At 43.4% G+C, this 17,858-nt stretch overlaps 2 protein-coding genes across 5 annotated transcripts in view; one reads left to right on the top strand and one right to left on the bottom strand.

The window, feature by feature from the left end:
• LOC308646042 (uncharacterized protein) overlaps nt 1-5,732 on the bottom strand; it is a 116,277-nt gene extending 110,545 nt beyond the window's left edge. The window contains exons 1-3 of one of the 2 annotated variants that reach the window (XR_014021303.1): nt 5,570-5,732; nt 4,408-4,571; nt 478-827 (exon numbers count right to left, since the gene is read on the bottom strand). The gene's annotated coding sequence lies outside the window, so the exon portion shown is untranslated. Of the gene's footprint in view, nt 1-477; nt 828-4,407; nt 4,572-5,569 lie in introns of those variants that run through there. The other variant, XM_081288565.1, reaches the window with a different exon arrangement.
• Nucleotides 5,733-5,784: 52 nt separating this feature from the next.
• TRIO (trio Rho guanine nucleotide exchange factor) overlaps nt 5,785-17,858 on the top strand; it is a 342,164-nt gene continuing 330,090 nt past the window's right edge. The window contains exon 1 of one of the 3 annotated variants that reach the window (XM_081288471.1): nt 5,785-6,238. In XM_081288471.1, the coding sequence (XP_081144597.1) occupies nt 6,082-6,238 (157 nt within the window). In that variant the 5' untranslated portion in view covers nt 5,785-6,081. Of the gene's footprint in view, nt 6,239-6,711; nt 7,295-17,858 lie in introns of those variants that run through there. The other 2 variants (XM_081288472.1, XM_081288470.1) reach the window with 2 other exon arrangements.

The raw sequence follows: 17,858 nt of genomic DNA, 5'->3' as shown, positions 1-17,858 counted from the left end.
ACTGTTCCCTCCCTGGCTACTATCTCACCATGGGATCTCTCCTCAAAGGTGTTCCTGCCAAGATTTCATCCACCATGATATGACACAGCAAGGTGGAATTTTTGCTTCTAACACTGTGAGCTAAATAAACTTCTTTTCTTTATATTTAGACTCAGGTATTTTGTTATAGTAACAGAAAACAGACTAAAACAAGTTTTAAATTCTGGCCAGAATCTCCTGGACATTTTCAGAGGATGTTCTCACATCTATTTATTCTTACAACCACTATGTTATAATTCTCCACATTCCTCTGGAATGTTTTTCTTTACCTAACTCACCCAAACAATATTCATAAGGTCAACATGTAATCTTTCCTTAGAACGAGTTTCATTAGAAAATTTGGAGGACTAGTTAAATATTAGTTTCAACATGTAATCTTTCCTTAGAACGAGTTTCATTAGAAAATTTGGAGGACTAGTTAGCTCATGCATTAGTTATAGCAAGGTTGCTACAACTGTAAGTATAATAAACTGGGCAGCTTAAAGTAATAGAAATTTATTGCTTCAGTGTTCTGGAGGCTAGAAGTCTGAAATCAAGTGTAGGTAGAGCCATGCTTCGTCTGAAAACTGTAGGTGAATCCTTCTTTACTTCTCCCTTGCTTCTTGTGGTCTTCTAGCAATTTTTAGTATCCTTTGGCTTGTAGATATATTGTCCCAATCCTCCATCTTCACATTACATTCTTCCTGCATGTCTCTGTCTTCACACGGCCATCTTCTTACAAGGACTCTAGTCACATTGAATTACTGCAGTATGACTGAAGTCTTAAATAATTACATCTTGCAATGACTCTGTTTTCAAATAAAGTTGCATTTTAAAGTATTGGGGGTTAGTCACTTTTTAAGGTAAAAAAATGGAGTTTTTTTTTTTTTTTTAAGTTGGGCATAGGTTTGATAAGAAGGAAAGAAAGTATACTGATGTACACGCTGAAGTGTCTGAGTTAGCTGTCGTTCCACATTTCAGTTTATGCCTTTGGGCTCTAGGCACATGAGTACCTGTGTAATGATGGCAAAGGATCTCTGCATCTTGTAGCCAAGACATTGAACATGAAAGATGTGAATAATATAATACAGTATATGATTAAATGCTAAAATGACTGCTGCTGCAGAATCCAGAGATAGGAAAGATCAATTTGAGTTATGTAGGAGCTTCATGAAAGGGGATGAAATTTGAGCTGAATTTTGAAGGTAGGGTAGGATCAACAGCAGCTGTCATGAAACCCTGTTTAGATCCCTTGCACATGCTTAGATGGAGGAAGGAAAAAAAACCCTGTGTGCATCCTTTTTCTCTTATTGCAATCTGGGTGAGTCTACATGTGTGTCCCACACTTGCACACAAGTCTTCTGTACCACTTTTTGGGGCTGACTACCTGACATAGAAGAATTGGCCAGAATCTAGTCCTAAGACTAGAGCCCCGTTTTTGCCCAAATATACACCAACTATCCCTACCCACCCTGATCCCTAACACCCTCAGTGGTTATTACACACAGTCAGTCACTTTCTCCTTCAGGCTCACTTTCAACACCCCTTACCCTCACACTCACCCTCCTCCAACATGGGCTAGGCTTTTTTACTTGCCACTTCCCAGGTACCACCAGCAGGGTATTGCCAATCTTTCTATGGTAGCTTGCTATCCAATCTGTCCCTCTCCTCCAAGCAATTTTTATTTTTTCAAATTCTTGACCTTTCTCAACCATTTTATTTTGGCGGCAGTGAGGGGGTTCTGTATTCACAATCCAAAAAACAGGGTTATTATGGAAGGGATGCAAAGAGAAATAGGTTGGCATATGGCTTCTAAGTTTTAAGAGATACTTTTGTAACCTGTGGCAGAGAGAATAAGTGGAGGGAAAAGACTGTATTACTGGGGGTGGAACCCAGGGCCTTGTGCATGCTAGGCAAATATTGTACTAATGAGATATATCCCAGCTCTTTCTTAAATTTTATTTTGAGGCAAAGTTGATTAAGCTGCCCAAGCTGGCTCTGAATTTGCAATCCTCCTGCCTCAGCCTCTTGAGTAGCTGAAATTATAGGCATGTGCCACTGCACTCAGCAAACGATTGTTGAACATTAAGTTTTCTCTTAAAGAGCACAAAGGTTATGCTGAAAACAGTAGAAATGGAAGAAAGCATTGTGAAGCTGGAGTGAGGTTCCCCTCCTGTCATTCACATATCTCTATCTATCTATATTTTTTTTCATTTTTCAAATTTGGGTTGGTGGTAGAGATGGAGAGCATTAAACCCCAACATGACTCTGAGAAAGGCTGTCCCCAGCTAGGCTTGAGGGATCTGAGAGGAGAGATCTTGTTCTTTGTTTCTAGGTCTGGGCAGGCTGGGGTCTGAGCATGCCTGTGAGCAGCTGAGTATTTTCCAGGGTGGCTGGGAGTAGCTCAGGAGGGGCACTAACTGCCAGTAGACCTCAGAGTTCCCACGGCTGGATGAGGAGCAACCGCTGAGGCATGGCCTTAGCAATGTCCACAATTCAGGAAGGCAGTGGAGTTGGAGGGGCAGGCATGCCAGCATGAATTTAGGACGACCAACAACCAGGTACAACCTTTCAGTTCCCACTTTGAAAATTTATAGCTGAAAGCTCAGCTATAAGCCTGGGGGGGTGGGGTGGGTAAGCAGCAGGGGGAAAGCACTCAAAAAACAAAGAAAAGCACAAAAGTTTGGGTTTTCCCTGAACTAGGATTAAGCGTTCTTCCTCTCAAGGGGAATGCTACCTGGAGACAGAAATTAACCAATAAGAAAAAAAAAAATAAGAAAAAGAAACATTGTCAACAAACCTGAGTTGACAGTTGGTGAAATTTGGGTCTATTGCTTTTTTTTTTTTTTTAAAGATATTGACCATCCAGTAAAAAAAAAAAAAAAAAAAAAAAATTTCAAACTTCTAATGCTTGGGAGGCTGAGGCAGGAGGATCGCAAGCTTAGATACTTAGCCCTAAGCAACTTCATGAGACCCTGCTTTAAAATAAAAAACAAAAAGGGGTGGGGCTGTTGCTCAGTGGCTAGTGCCCCTAGGTTCAAACCCCCCAAAATACATAAACAAAAATAAAAAAATGAAACAATAAAACTTTAAAAACAAAATTTTCTCTTAAATAGATTGATGTTTACTAAAAAAGTTGTGAAGAGAGTCCCCATATGCCCTATACTTGGCTTTCCCTATTATTATCATCTTTTATTAGGAGGGTACATTTCTCACAATTAAAGAAGCAATATTGGTTCATTGTTATTAACCAAAGTCCATATGGTATTCCAATTTTCTGATTTTCTTAAGCTTTTATATAACGTGGTTTTTGGTTCCGGGATCTCATCAAGAACACTACAAAGTATGTAGTTCTTATATTTTGTTAGGATACTCATGGTTGTGACAGTTTCTCTAACTTTTTTTTTTTTCTTTTAGATTTGCTTTCTACACTTACCTGGGCATTTCTCAAGTATTTAATTTTTTTAATATTTATTTTTTAGTTTTAGGTGGACACAGTATCTTTATTTTATTTTTCTGTGGTGTTGAGGATTGAACCCAGTGCCCCGCGCATGCCAGGCAAGCGCGATACCACTTGAGCCACATCCCCAGCCCTGACTTTGCTTATTTTTGATGACCTTGATAGGCTGGGATTGTGTTAGTCAAGTAATTTGTAGGCTGTCCTTCAATTGAGATTCCTTTGATGTTTTTCTCACTATTAGACAGGAGTTATGGGCTTTTGGGAAGAAGGACACAGAGATAAAATGCCATTTTCATCACATCATATCAAGAATCCATGCTATCAACAAGACTCATTGCTTCTGATGTTCACCTTAATTATCTATCCAAGAAAGTGTTGGTCATGTTTCTCTATTGTAAACGTACTTTTCTCCCCTCCTTTTCATTTTGTATTCTTTTTTTAATTATTATTTCTTTTTAGTTGTTGATCTTTATTTATTTAATTTATTATATGTGGTGCTGAGAATTAAACCCAGTGCCTCATGCATGCCAGGCAAGTGTGCTACCATTGAGTCACAGTCCCAGCTCTCGTTTTGTATTCTTTGGAAGGAAATTCCTGTATGCAGCCCACAGTCAAGGAACAGGGAGTTTTATTCCATCTCATTCAGGGCACAATATAGACATAATTCTTCTGCATGGGAGATTTGCCTGTTTTCCCCTATTTATTTACTTAATCATTTATTTATATCAACAGATATTTATTTTATACTCTCGGCTATATTCAAATAGTGTGTTATTTATTTTCTTGTTCAAATTTTCTGGCTTTGGCCATTGGGAGCTCTTTCAATTGGATGTTGTGCTGCTTTGACATACCCCCAACATTCTTATTAATTAAAACAAAACAAAACAAAACCCAACTTTTTAGGTGGGTGTGGGAGAGAACTTCCTTACCTTCTGACACAGCAGGATGCTCCAGGTTCTTGGTAAATATTTCCTGTCCCAGGATTAGAATCAGCTATTTCCCCAAGGAGGACTGGTTCCTTTTGTTGAAGAATGGTACTGAAAAGAAGATCTGGGTGCTAGCTGTGTTGGTTGTCCTCTGCAGGCCCACTTAGCTGATAGAGCAAGGAGATACATGCATTGTGTTACTACCCTGTGTAAACACATATTTATATCTATCTATAATATCTATCTATCTATCTATATATATCTGTAGCTCTACTAAGCCAAATAAGAGTTCACACTGATGACTTCAGCTCTGATCCAAGAGCACATGGACCACTCTAGCCTCCTTCTGCTGGTCAGTAACAGGTAAGAGACCTGGTGGCCATCATCCACTATTCATTTATTTAATTGTCCATTTCCAGTATATATGTGTAGTATATAGTTGAAAGTTGTAGTTTCCGTGTTGGTTTCCCCAGCATTTGATTGCTTAACTTTTGACACCAACCACTTAACTCTGCTTGTAGCCACAAAACCGGCGTTTTTTAACTCGAATATTCAGCAAACGATGCCTGGCTCTTCCCAAAAGGTGCATTTCCTCTGGTCTCCCATTGTCTTCCCCGCTCGTTTTGGGAGACTGAGCGCAGTGGATCTGGATCTGGGAGTCTGAGGTCAAACCGGAGGACGCTCCGGAAATGGGGAGTCCTAGATTAGGAGTCTCAGTTTGAGGACACTGTGGCCTCCGGGACTGGGGCAGATAACCTGTTTTCACCACCTCTTGGCTCATCCAACAACTACTGGAGCTCCACCTACGTGCCAGTGCCCGCGCTGCACCAGCGAGGGACACACCAGCCCAGTGCTGGAGTCACCGGGCCCGCGGACGACCTAAGAATGAAAGGGCTCTCTCTAGCTCTGGAAGATGGTGCTCGCGGCGCCGGAGCGAGAGCCCTGGCAGGGGGCGCAATGCCCGGCCTGGGAACGTCAGCTGGGTAGGCAGAGCGTTCTCCCTCTTCCTGAGGTATAGAGCTGCCGGGCGGAGACCTCGCAAACCGAACCCTCCCGCAGCGGCCAACCGGCCCTCTGGGCGTCCCGGAGCCCGGCGCGGCCCCGCCCCTCTCTCTAGGCCCCGCCCACCTGCCGAGCCGACGCTCGGGTCCCTGACGAGACTCACCGGAAATTCCCGAAGCCCCTCTTTTTTTCCTTCCTTTCCTTTCGCTGCTCTCCCCTTTCCTTTCACCCGGGTTCCCTCAGCCGTGATTTCCCCCTCCCCCTCCTTCCTTCCTTCCCCATTTGAAACCAAGATGGAGGCTCGCGGCTGCCGCCGGCGCCCGTGATCCCGGAGCTCCCGCCGGCCACGGGCCTCCGCCCTCGCGACTGCGTGTCCGGCGCGGCGCGCGTTGCTGCCCGCGTTCCGGCCGGCGCCGCCGAGGCCGTGGCTCCCCGCCCCCGCCCAGCGGTCGCCTCTCGGCTCCCGGGCGGAGTCCTCGTCTATGTGGGCGCGCTCCTCCGGCCAAGCCGCCGCCGCCGCCGCCGCCGCCGCCCGCCGCCCCAGGGCTCTGCGTCCGCGCGCCGGGCGCGGGCAGCTGGGTGCTCGGTGCCGCCAGGCCCGGCGCAGAGCGGGCGGCGCGCGGCGCTAGGGGCGCGGGGCCCGAGGCGGGCGCGGCCGCGGGCGCCGCCGCAGCCATGAGCGGCAGCAGCGGCGGCGCTGCCGCCCCCGCCGCGTCCTCCGGCCCTGCAGCGGCGGCCAGCGCAGCGGGCTCAGGGTGCGGGGGCGGCGCTGGCGAGGGGGCCGAAGAGGCAGCCAAGGACCTGGCCGACATCGCGGCCTTCTTCCGATCCGGTGAGTGCAGCTGTGACCGGGCGGCCCCGGCGGCGGCGCTGCCCCGCGCGCTCGGCCGACCCCGGCGCGCCGGGTGCTCACTTGCCCTCCCGCGGGTCCGGCCCCGCGCGCTCCCGCCCGGGCCGCTGCACCTTCGCCCCGGGATCCCCGACCCACGCCGGTGTCACGCTGCCCGCGCCTCCCCGTGCGTGGCGGCTCGGCCCGGGCGCCGCTGACTCGCCTTTCCTGCGCCCGCCCCTGGTTTCAGGGTAAAAATCCCCCGGCCTGTCGTCCCCAGCGGCCAGGGATCCGAGGGTTGGGGCGCAGGTTCTTTGTCTTTTTCGCGAGAGGGCCGAAGAGGCGGCGGCAGGGACAGCGTGGGCGGAGGCCCCTGGCCCTCAGGCGGAGTGGACCGGGCTGGGGCCACTCCGGTGCCGGGGAAAGCGAGCTCTTCTCTCTGCCGCCCTGGCCCATTTTTACCTGGACCCTCCTCGACCCTGTTAGCAGCCGGGTTTCTCCGCATGGTCCCTGCTTTTGAGCTCCTCGGCCTCGGTCTACACTTCTGTGAAACGGGCAGCTATGACATCCGCGCCCAAAGCGGAGTACCCTGTGGTCGAGCAGTAGGGCGACGGAGTGAGCCATTGTCTCTAGGGACGGCCCAGGAGGGAACGTGGTGGCCCTGGAGGGCGGCCTAGGGCCGGAGCTCGCGGGGTACTGCGTGGGTGGTGTGGCGGTGGAGGCTTGTGCCAGGTGGCTCAGTGTCCGCCCCGGCGAAGAGGGGGTGGCCGCGGAGAAAGCGAGCATTGCGACCCGCCAGCGGGAGGGGCCCGGGTGTGCGGCGTAGGGGGCGTGACAGGGCATCCGCGGGACCCCGGTGGCGGTCCCTCCTCCCACCTGGGACCAGATAACCGGCCAGCGTCCCAGCGTCCGGGCTTCCCTGCGCCCAGTCTTGTCTGCTCGCGCGTGGAGGCGTCGGCGGCGGCCGCCTAGTGGCCCGCAGCCCGGAGCACCATCCCTATCGGGCCAGGCGCGGGAGGATGCAGGCTGTGCGCTGGAGAGCCCAGGAGGGCCGACCAGGTCGGGGCCCGGAGGGACGGGCGGGCAGAGGGCTGGTGCCGGGTGCTGGTGGCGACCGGGTGGAGGACCGGTGGGTAGCGGACCCGCCTAAGGAGCAGTCTGCGCTGGGGCGGGCGCGCGAGACCGGCAGCTCAGTTTCTAGGTGGCCTCTTTCAAAATCAGCTTCCCAAGATTCGGTGAGATCAGTTCCGACAATTCCGGTCACTAGGAGCAATTGCAGCCGGAGGCCTTGGTCAGAGGCAGAAGTTAGTAGTGCCGGTAGATAACGTGATTTAGTACTGTCTTCCTCTCCTTTTCTTGTTCTTTGCCAGGCGGGATTATTTTTGATTCATTTTAACGGATTGGTCGTGACTGGGAATGACACACTCTTACTGTAGTGTCGGCTTGGGGTTAATATACTCTCTAGTGCTCCCACTCCTGTGAGGTCCCTGCAGAAAGCAAAGGTTTATGAAAACATTAGCTCCTTCAAGTGGAACTCTTTTTCCATCCCCTTTTCCTTTTGTCCCCATCCCCCCTTTCGTGTGTGACTAGCTTGGTAGAGCAGCCCTGTCTTACCTCTTAATAGCAGAGCTATGACGTGTTCCCTTCATGCCCTGAAGCTAAAGTCTAGCCTGTCTTCTTTCTATACCACCTGTCACAAAATAATAGATTCTGCAGAATTCAGCTCCTTTCTGTTAGAAAGTCTCTTTGCCCTGGCTATGGAATTTTTGGTGCTTGTGAGACCAAACTGTCTTTATTATGCATACCTTAGGAATCTCTTCTTTTGCTTGAAGAGCCCCAGAAGACAGTGAGTTGAACTGGACTTCCCAAAAGCTTGTACCCTTTCAGTGTAGCTCTTTCCACGATATCCTTTACTCTTGGTTGTGTTGCCCTGACTGCCTAGGCTCCTGTTCCAGTTGAATTTGGAGCAGAACCATATAATGTTGTTCATTGGCTTGCTTCTTTCTTTCACTCTCCAGAATGACTTAAAATGACTTGACAAACTTCCCTTTCAGTAGTTTGACTTACTGTCAGGAGCCAGGACAGATTTTTAGCAGGCATTGGTACCAGTGTCCCATTCCAGAGGTAATCTGGAATCTTTAAAAAAGAGCTTTTCCCTGCTGAGCATGGTGATGCGGTGGCACATGCCTGTAATCCCAGTGGCTTGGGAGGCTGAGGCAGGAGGATCTCAAGTTCAAAGCCAGCTTCAACAATGTTGAAACACTAAGTGGCTTATGAGCCCCTGTCTCTAAATAAAATACAAAATAGGTCTGGGGATGTGGCTTAGTGATCAAGTACTGCTGAGTTCCTGCCCCCTCCAAAACAAAACAAACAACAACAACAACAACAACAACAACAAAAGCTTTTCTCTGTTTTGGGCAGCTTTTAATCCCTGCTCTAGATCTTGGCTATAAGGTCTAGGCTTGGGATGTCTAGCAGAGGGTAGAGAAGGGCTGATAGGTTGGATATGTAGGCATGGAGTTTGAACTGTCAGGACAGAACAAGCCGGAGGGCCCTGCGTGGAGACCTCTTTGGGAGACAGGGGCCTCCTGGGTAGTTTTGATTGAATGTGGATGCTGAAGATAAGGAAGCAGCCAGGTCTATCTGTACAATCTAGCTTTCTTTCCTAAGATACAGAAACAGAAAATAGGTTTTTATTGATGGAGAGGACCGATGAGGGTGTGAACCTCTTTTCCAGAGTGTTTTTGAGCCCAGTCCTTGAGATTGACAAAGTGCTGTAGTTGAGGGCTTTTCTATCAGTTGTCTTTCCTTTCTCAGCCCGAAAACTGTGTTTGCTCTGCTGTCTTTTCTTTCCTTGTTTTTGCTCCCCCTGCATTAAATTTATGTTTAATGCCACAGATTGAAAACTAGTACCCATGTTTGGTTGACAGAAGGAGAGAGACTTTAGTGTAATAGAACTTTTAAATAACTAGAACAGTTCAAAAATAGAGCTGCTGTGTGATTTCTCCATTAGAAGAAGTGTTCAAGCAGAGTTGCTGCCACTTGCCAAAATTTGGAATTGGGTGCTGGGGAGAGGATGCCTGCTCTAAAGTGTCTTTCAGGGGGATGACTGGTTTTTTTTTCTTTTTTTTCCCTTTCTCTGAACTTTGTGGTTCCCTTTGAGCCCCAGCACTTATACATTTTTCTCCATTTTTTCCTTATTTATTTTATTTTTCAAATTTATTTGTTCTTTTAGATATACCTGACAGAGTGTATTTTGACATATACATTATATAGAGTATAACTTATTCTAATTAGGATTGTTCTCCATTTTTCTTTGGGTTTCAAAGCAGTGGTTGCCCTTCCCTTCTGCTCTCAGTCACCTGCATCCACCACACTCAAGGTCTGAGCCCTTATGCTGTCATTTTATTCTCTGGTCTAGAAACTTGGTATTCATTTTGACAATCCAGACCACTCATTTATAGACCTGGAACATAGTGGGCAGGCCAGTTAGTGTTAAAGTGGGTTGGAAGTTGAAAGATGAGTGATTGTGTGGGAAAGGGTAGCCAAAGAATTTCTGCAAGTGTTAGTGGATTTGAACTTCATATTTATTTCTCCTTTGTACAGAGCTCAGCACTGAATAAGATAAAGCAGATTTCAAAGCAAAAGCAAAAAGTAAAATTAAAAAAAGCAAACAAACAAAATGATGTTATAGAAATGAGCTAGTCGTCCCCCCTGCCCCCCCCCCCCAATTCACAGTTGAGGAATCACATTCTTAAGGAGGTTGTGTGAGTGGAATTTGGTAGAGGAGGGGTTAGGGCCAGGAAGCTCACCCTGGATTCTGGCCCTTGATTCTGGTGCTCTTTCCCGGATGCTTCGCATGGCCAGGACGTTGCTTACATTAGTTCTCAACCCCACTGGGACCAATCACTTTTATTGCTAATCTATTTTGGGGCCTTGTTCTTGTGGCAATAAATCATTCTTTCAGAGTTCCCTATTTAACCTTGCAAGAGTATGTGTGCAGGGGTGCTTACATAAATGCATTATTTTTAACCTGCCTGGCATGCTTTAGATGGGCCTTAAATAAATGTGTGGAGAATGAAAGTTTGTGGTTATTCTGAAGCCATTGTGCTGAGTTTCTTTCTTATTAAATTTTATTCTCCAGCTCCTAGTTAGAGACCCTTACTTTTCAAAGAAAACATGAAGAGAATCAAGTCTGTGACTTTTTGAGAGAGCAGCACACCTTTCCATGTTTTGATATGATGGAAGTTTCCTTATGGAGTATTAGGGAAGCTTTTCTTCATATTTATACTCTTAGCACCATTTAAGTGGCTAGTCTTCAAACTTGCTATGTGACTGTTAATATTAGAGGCCTGGAAGTTTTGGTCATAATACAATAATTACTCTGATAAGCACTAGAGTAATTATTATATTATGAAATAGGTTCTTGGTATCTCAATAAAAAGGTGAGCTAAAAAATGTTGTTTGATAGTGAATATTGGCTTCTCCTTTTTAGATGGCACAGTCAAGCTCAGTTTTAGAGGAAAGCAAGATTTCTAAAAATAATCAGGCTATAAGTTACTTTCCAGAAATCAAAGAAGAGCAGTAAAATAATCATTGAAATAAGCTTTTCATTGAAACCTTGTACACTGGCTTATTGATGTGGAATGTTGTATTTTATTCATTTGTAATTTAACCATCCAAGATCAAGTGAAGATTTAAATAAAGCCATTTTAACCATTTCAGTAATTAACAAAGACTTAAATGAAGCCAATGGCAATGTTCACAGTGAAATGTGGTTTCAATATATTCTTTAAATGTATGTTAAAAGTATGTAGTTGGGATAACCTTTAATTTTTATGATACATTTGGAATTTGTTCCTAACTGAAAGTGATAGGTGTGTTGGAAGCTGTCATGATCTCAACCAACTAGATTTAATATTTATTTTGTTTAATTACTTGACTTCTACTGGGAAAGTAAAATTTTATGTAATGTCTTTGGCAGAATCCCAGTGAAAAGTCAAATTCTTAATAGCCACACTTTCTGCGTACTAACCTAGGTTGATAGGGATAAGCTATGTTTTACTATAAAAAGCAAATTTACTTCCTTCATTCTTCCTCAATCTCTAATGAATTAGTTTTTATTTCCTTATGTGCATTGTCTTGACAAATTTTTAATAGTGCCACTGGCAGGAACTCAGCTACTCAAAGGAAAGTGAAGAAAGGGATTTGAATGAGAATCCCACTGAATTCTGGTAGAAAGCATAGTGTGCTCTGAGGTCCCTTCTTTCATTCTTGCCTCTCCCCTCACTCCAGTATACTTGGCTGAACTGACAGGGGTGACTGAGTGATTTGCCTTGTGGATAGGATGCTGTCTGTTATCCCTTCTCAACCCCTTTAAGCTGAGGAAAGCAGAGGACAGCAGAGGACAGGATGGACCCACAGTGGGAGCAGAGTTGAGTGGGTTTGGATGGTGCAGCCAGAGTCTCTTTTGCATTTCTAGATTCTTCTGAGGAGCTGATTATCTTCTGAGCTCTAGGAAAGGAATGAACTTGAATGGGGGACTTGTGCTCATTGAGCTTCCACTTAGGAATTCTGGCTGCTTTGTTTGTTCTGGAGCCATTTGGAAATGCTTGTGTCCCTGCCTCTGAACTGAGGGAAAAGCAACACAAGGGAATGGGAAAAGGCCCTGGGAGGTTTTCCTCTGTTGCTCCTTCCCTTTCCTGTTCCTGCCTTGAGGTAGGCCCCTGGTCTTAGACCTCTTTACCCCTAGAGCAAGCCTTGGCTTCTCACAACAGGTGCCTCGCCCCTGCCAAAACCCCATTTGACTCCCTCTTTGCTCGGTTTATTAAGATGAAACAGAAATCCCTGACTAGATCCCTGACCATCTCCAGTGTGGTCTCTCAGCTTTTTTGTTATTAATCTTTATATGCAGGCATTCCTGTTTTTGGAAAATCTCACATTTAATGGTTAGCAAGTATATGCATACTCATTTTCACTTCTCATTCAATAATGGAAACAGTTTGCTTCCTTTGTTGTTTCCTTAATCTCTTTTTTTCTGTTGCCTCACCATGTAAAGAAGCCCCTTGAAACCCGAATTATGAGCCACCTCCCCTGAGGGAAAGATTGTACATTACAGGAAAGAAAGCCTGAATGACTTCACACAGGAGGTGGAGGGAGTGGAGCTGCAGAAAGAAGTTGGCTTTGAGGCTTTTCCTTCATGAGACTTCGTAGTGAGTAGTATATTTAGTCCAGCAGCAGGTGAAGATGTCAGACCTTTTGGTGATAAATGTACTTGAATTTTAGATAACTATATTAATTAGTCACATGCATACTCTTGCCTGCTAGGGAGAATTGCAGAGTCATCTATAGAGCAAGTGTGATATTTTGGAAGCATCACCCTGTTTGGGTTTTGTCATAAATATGTACATTTTAGCAGTTACACAGGTGTTGAAAGCTCTCCTGAAAATGTAGTCAACATAAACCCTAGATTCCAGGTCTAGAGTATTCTAGGTTAACAGTGTCCATGACAATACATCAGGCTTATTTTCTTAGCAGCCTGTATCCCTGTAGGGATGAATTGTATATGGTGTCTATTCAGAAGGGGTTTTCGTAAGTGGTGGTGATTTGTCCTGGCAGCTGTATGACCCTCCTTTTTCCTCAGTTCCAGGAAAGAGGGTGCTGGGAAGGGCTAGGGACTCTTTGCTGTCGGTTGTTAAAAGTAAAACAATATAGCTGTGAATAGATAAGCTGTAATGCATCAGTTCAGTAAATGCTGAGTGAGAGAAGGAGTCCCAAAAGTATGATTCCATTTATATATGACATTCACAAAAAGAGCTGTAGTAACAGAACAGATTGGTGGTTGATTGCCAGGAGTTGGGGTGGGAGAGTGGTTGCAGAGGTGCAATGGGAGGGGCTGCTGGGGATGATGGAGTTATACTGTGCGCACGTGCGCGCGCGCACACACACACACACACACACATATAGCCAGTTTAACTATTATTTTAAAATATAATATTAAAAAAAGGCCAACAGCTGAGAGAAAAATGTTTATTACAAATTTAAGAAATATATATATATATATATATATATATATATACACACACACACACACACACACACACACACATAATTAATAAAAGGCTTAATCAAATAAGCAAAAGGATTATAGATATACAATTCACAGGACAAATGGCCAACAAATATTCAGCTTTACCAGCAATCAAAGAAATGTAAATAAAAATAGTGAGATACCAAAACAAAACAGAACAAAACAACAACAACAAACCCCAAAGCCAATATTAGTAATTTCTCTAAGTAAACTTTAACAAAATTGAATTATTAGGACTGGGGTTATGGCGCAGCTGTAGAGCACTTGCTGTATGAGGCCCTGGTTTTGATCCTCAGCACCACATATAAATGAATAAAATAAAGGTATTGTGTCCAACTACAACTAAAAAATAAATATTTAAAAATATTGAATATTTTGGAAAGATCTTTCTGTTGATTTGAAAGTTATTTCTCACATTGCCATATGTAGGAGTAAGGTTTCTATGACTGCAGAAGTAATCTAGAGAAATTTTAAAGATGGGTATGGGGAAATAAAGATAACTTTCCTGGGATTCCATGAGAGTGTCACCTTGAGAATCCATCTGGCTTGTAAGGCAAATCCACTACTTATAGCACAAATGAATGATCTTTAGATAGGGACAATCATCATTTCTGCTGCTTCAAAGTCTGAAGGATTCTCTCACTGATGATTTTTGCTGCTGTTCATATAGAAAAAAACAAGTAACACAAGTAACACATACAGTATGTACCTGAGTATTCCTAGCATTAAAGAAGGACTTTCTAGGAATGTATTTTATTTTGGGGGAGGGTTGTTCCTTCATTAGTAATATGTGTGAGATCATTGCCCTCTGTTCTTGGGCCTTCTGGTATGTAGTTGACTTTGTAGGCACCTATTTCACAGTGTTCATATTAGTGAATGGATATACAAAATGCCTGTTCTCCTTTTTAAGACTTTAAACCATAAAAATGAAAAATTAATCTTGAACTTGCAAAAAGCATAATTCACATTTAAAAATATGGCCTGCCACTATTTTTAAATAGGGATTATGTGCTTGGTTTTTCTTGGTGTGTGTGTGGGGATATTATTCTGTATATACCTTGAAAAATCATAAAATACCCCACTTTGGAACTCAGTGAAGTAGGGGCTTCAATGCAAAAAGGAATGAATGTAGCAGAGACTGATATTTGAAATCTATTTTAAAAGAATTCATTTTTCTGGTATATATAAAGTGACGTGCAAATGCCATGGATGCTTTATGGCAAAATGCTTTAATTATAATTTGAAAATCATGCATATGAATGTCTTTAAGATGTTGGTCAAAGCAGTGTGTGTTTGTGTGTGTGTGTGTGTATAGTTGATTTCCATTGTTTGTTCATTTTCTTCCACTTCCTCTTCTCTTACTGATTCATCATCATCCTCATGACCCCATTGGTTCTTGCTACCTTTATTGCTGCTGTGATTGAAGAACTACTCTGCACTTGTGAGAGTGCACTCTTGGGTAATTTGGATTTTGAAAGTTTTAGGTTTTTTAACTTGCATTTTTTTTATATCATTTTGTTCTTCATGATAGGTGTGTTATAGTCTGAAGGACTAACACAAAACTTTATTTTTGTATAACTTACTAATTTAACTTTTAAATGATAAGGGCCCAAAGTATAATTTCTCTTGTTTATTCTGATGCTACCTCACAAGTATTGGGAAACATTGCTTTGATCAGAAGATAAAATATTTCTATTTAGCTACTCTCACTCAATAGTGTCTCAACATAATAGAAGTTTTAATAGAAGATAGACCACAGAATAATAGGAGAGAACCACAGAATAGTTTTAATAGAAGATAGACCACATATAAAGATAGACCACATGTAAAGTTTAAGTTGCCTTATATTTTGATATTCAAAAATTTGGAGTAAATTTCTCATTAATCTAATGCTAAGTAAATTTTGTTTGTAGGTGCCTTTTTACAAAATTTAAATTTATGATTATGGGAAATTCTTTCCTGTGTTCACTATACTTTTTCAATGCCATAGTGATGATAGCTAACATGCAAAGACCCTTAACTAGTAAAAAGCTTGCATGGGCAGGACATATTTCACACTTTCATTTTAGAGTCATTTCACCTCCATCTAAATTTTGTTGCACTTGTCCTAATGGATTGTAGACCAGGAGCCTGGAGAACTGGTGCTAATTTGATTGTTTCCAGGCCATTCATTTTCTTGCCTTGCCATTTCAGGTCAATGCATCCTGATAGGTCACCCACAGGAGAGCAGCTTCTCACAGGAGAGGCTTCACTGTAGAGTCGCTTACTGCCAGCATTTTGTTAGCTGGTATATTTAAATATTTCTTCCCCAGTGTTTAATTGCAAAATTTGCAGGATTCATTGTTAGATATTTCTTTTATGTCTTGGTTTGTTAGAATATTTATACTTTTTGGTTGCTGAGTTTGCAGTTGAGTTTATCTTGTTTGGGAAATCAGACCTGTCCTCTCAAGAGAGCTGGAAATCTTAGACTTTGAACCCTGTGCAGGGTTGAGTTGGAATCCCTAATAGATTACCTGTGGTAACCTGCAATGTGGATCTGTGGCCCATGGCCTATTTTTTTTTTTTTTTTTTTTGGGCAAGTGCAGTCCTATGGTGGGATGTCCCTCTCCATGCATAATCTTGCTACCCTTGCTACCCTTTAGCAGCAGGGAGCAGAGTGAGAGGCCAGGACCAGTCATCAGAGATGAGGTGACACCTTTTGTGTCACCTTAAAATAAGGACATTCAGAAAGAAACAATGTGCTTGCAGTATCATAGGATGACATTTAAAATACTGTGTTTATTTCCTGTTCTTCAAAAATGATTACTGTCAATCTTGTTCTTCAAGAAAATCTGGTAAAATCTTTCTTTTTTAAAAAAATCTCTACCACTGCCACAGCTGATCACCATTTAAGTGCCAGTGATTTACCAGGTATTGTGTAGGGAATTTTTATATACTTCTTTTGTGGACTCACACCCTCCACCCCCCTTCAGCAAGCAGGTGGATGCTATTTCTGTGTTATGGATGAGTTTTGTCAGCTTCTGCTGAGGGTAAATGACCTGCCCTAGATTGTTCTTCTTCTAAAGGCCACAGCTGGGATTAGACACAGGGCTCCTAACACAAAGCTCTCTCGTGTCCTTTTTCTCCTTGATGAAGTAGTCCAGGTAGGGGATGACCCTCACTCTCTACAGCTTCCCACAGAACCCTGTATTGTCACTTAAAAATCTTTAAAGTTGAATAAATTCAGCAATGTATATCCTTGTGTGTTGAGAACCACAGCTATAATTTTCTAGTCTCATACCAAATAAAAATTGAATGAAAGATTCAAGGATATAGCCAACATTTTTCTCATGTTTGTTTGGGCCCTGTACTTTAGTTTCTGTGACTTTCTTCTCACCTAATAAAACTTATGTTACTTTTACATAAATAATCCTAGTAGTCCCAGCTTTTCAAGTGAGGTGTGTTGGCCATGTTAAGTTTTACTGTCCCATACCTGTCTCTGTCTGGGTTGGGACCTTGGTTGAAGTGTTGTTCCTCTGTTTCCTTGGCTATCTGGAATGAGTCCAAGTGTTGGGTGGGAAATCCGAGCATTGGCTACTGGCGTTGGGGATCAGAGTATGGGAAGGGCTGGGGAGGGACATTTCTTAGCCCATTGCTATGTGACACATTATAAAGTTTACCAGGACTTTCTTTCCAACTTAGGAAAGAAACGGGAGGACAGTAAGGACAGGAGGCTGCCAAGCTGCTTTTCCAGGACAGTTTAGTGAAGTGGGTGTGGTAATTCCTGGCCTCTCTATATATAGTTATTTTGTTGCAGTCACTCATTACTTTGCTGTTATTCATCAAAGTGAGGCAAGTGGATGATATTACATTGTAATGGTGGGGAGGACGGGTGTTTCCCACTGTCCTCTTTTTAGTGAGACAACTCTTAGGCACCTGTTTTAGGTTTTCTGTTTGTGGGATGCATTTTCACCAGTCACACCTCCTCTAGTCTCCCTCATAATCAGTAGATAGCATGAGTTTTTTGGGATCTTAAGCCTTTATTTCTTAGCATCATGTTTAGACTGGAACTAATGTTCTGTTTTTACATGAGTCTTTCTGTGTATAACTCACATTTACCTTAGAGTTTTAATAGAAGATAGACCACATATAAATCAGAAGGTATATTGCACTCTAAAAATTTGTTTCATTTCCTCTTTTTTGTTTGCTCTAGGAGTTTCTAAAAGTTCCAGTTTTTTTTTTTTTTAACTTGGGTTTAAGTCTTAGTTTTTGAAAAATTTTAAAATTAAGAGAATAGAATTGGAGTGTTGTTTAGTGTGAAATTGGGGGTTGCTTTTGACCCAATATTGTAGTATATCTTTTATTTTAAACTAACAGAGCTGGTGTGAAGTTCAGATTCATATCAGCTTAGTTTAATTGTGACTTCACTGTATAATTGTTGGCTGTTGAGTTGGTTTATGTCTTCATTGCTGATTACATTTGACATTTTTTAATTTTTTTGGAAGGGGAGGGAACTTTATTTTGAGAAACCAGAACACATTCAAAGAAGCAAGA

This window comes from Spermophilus citellus (assembly GCF_964194105.1).
Source record: "Spermophilus citellus genome assembly, chromosome: 1".
NCBI lineage: Eukaryota > Metazoa > Chordata > Mammalia > Rodentia > Sciuridae > Spermophilus > Spermophilus citellus.
This window is presented reverse-complemented; position numbering and strand designations above follow the sequence as displayed.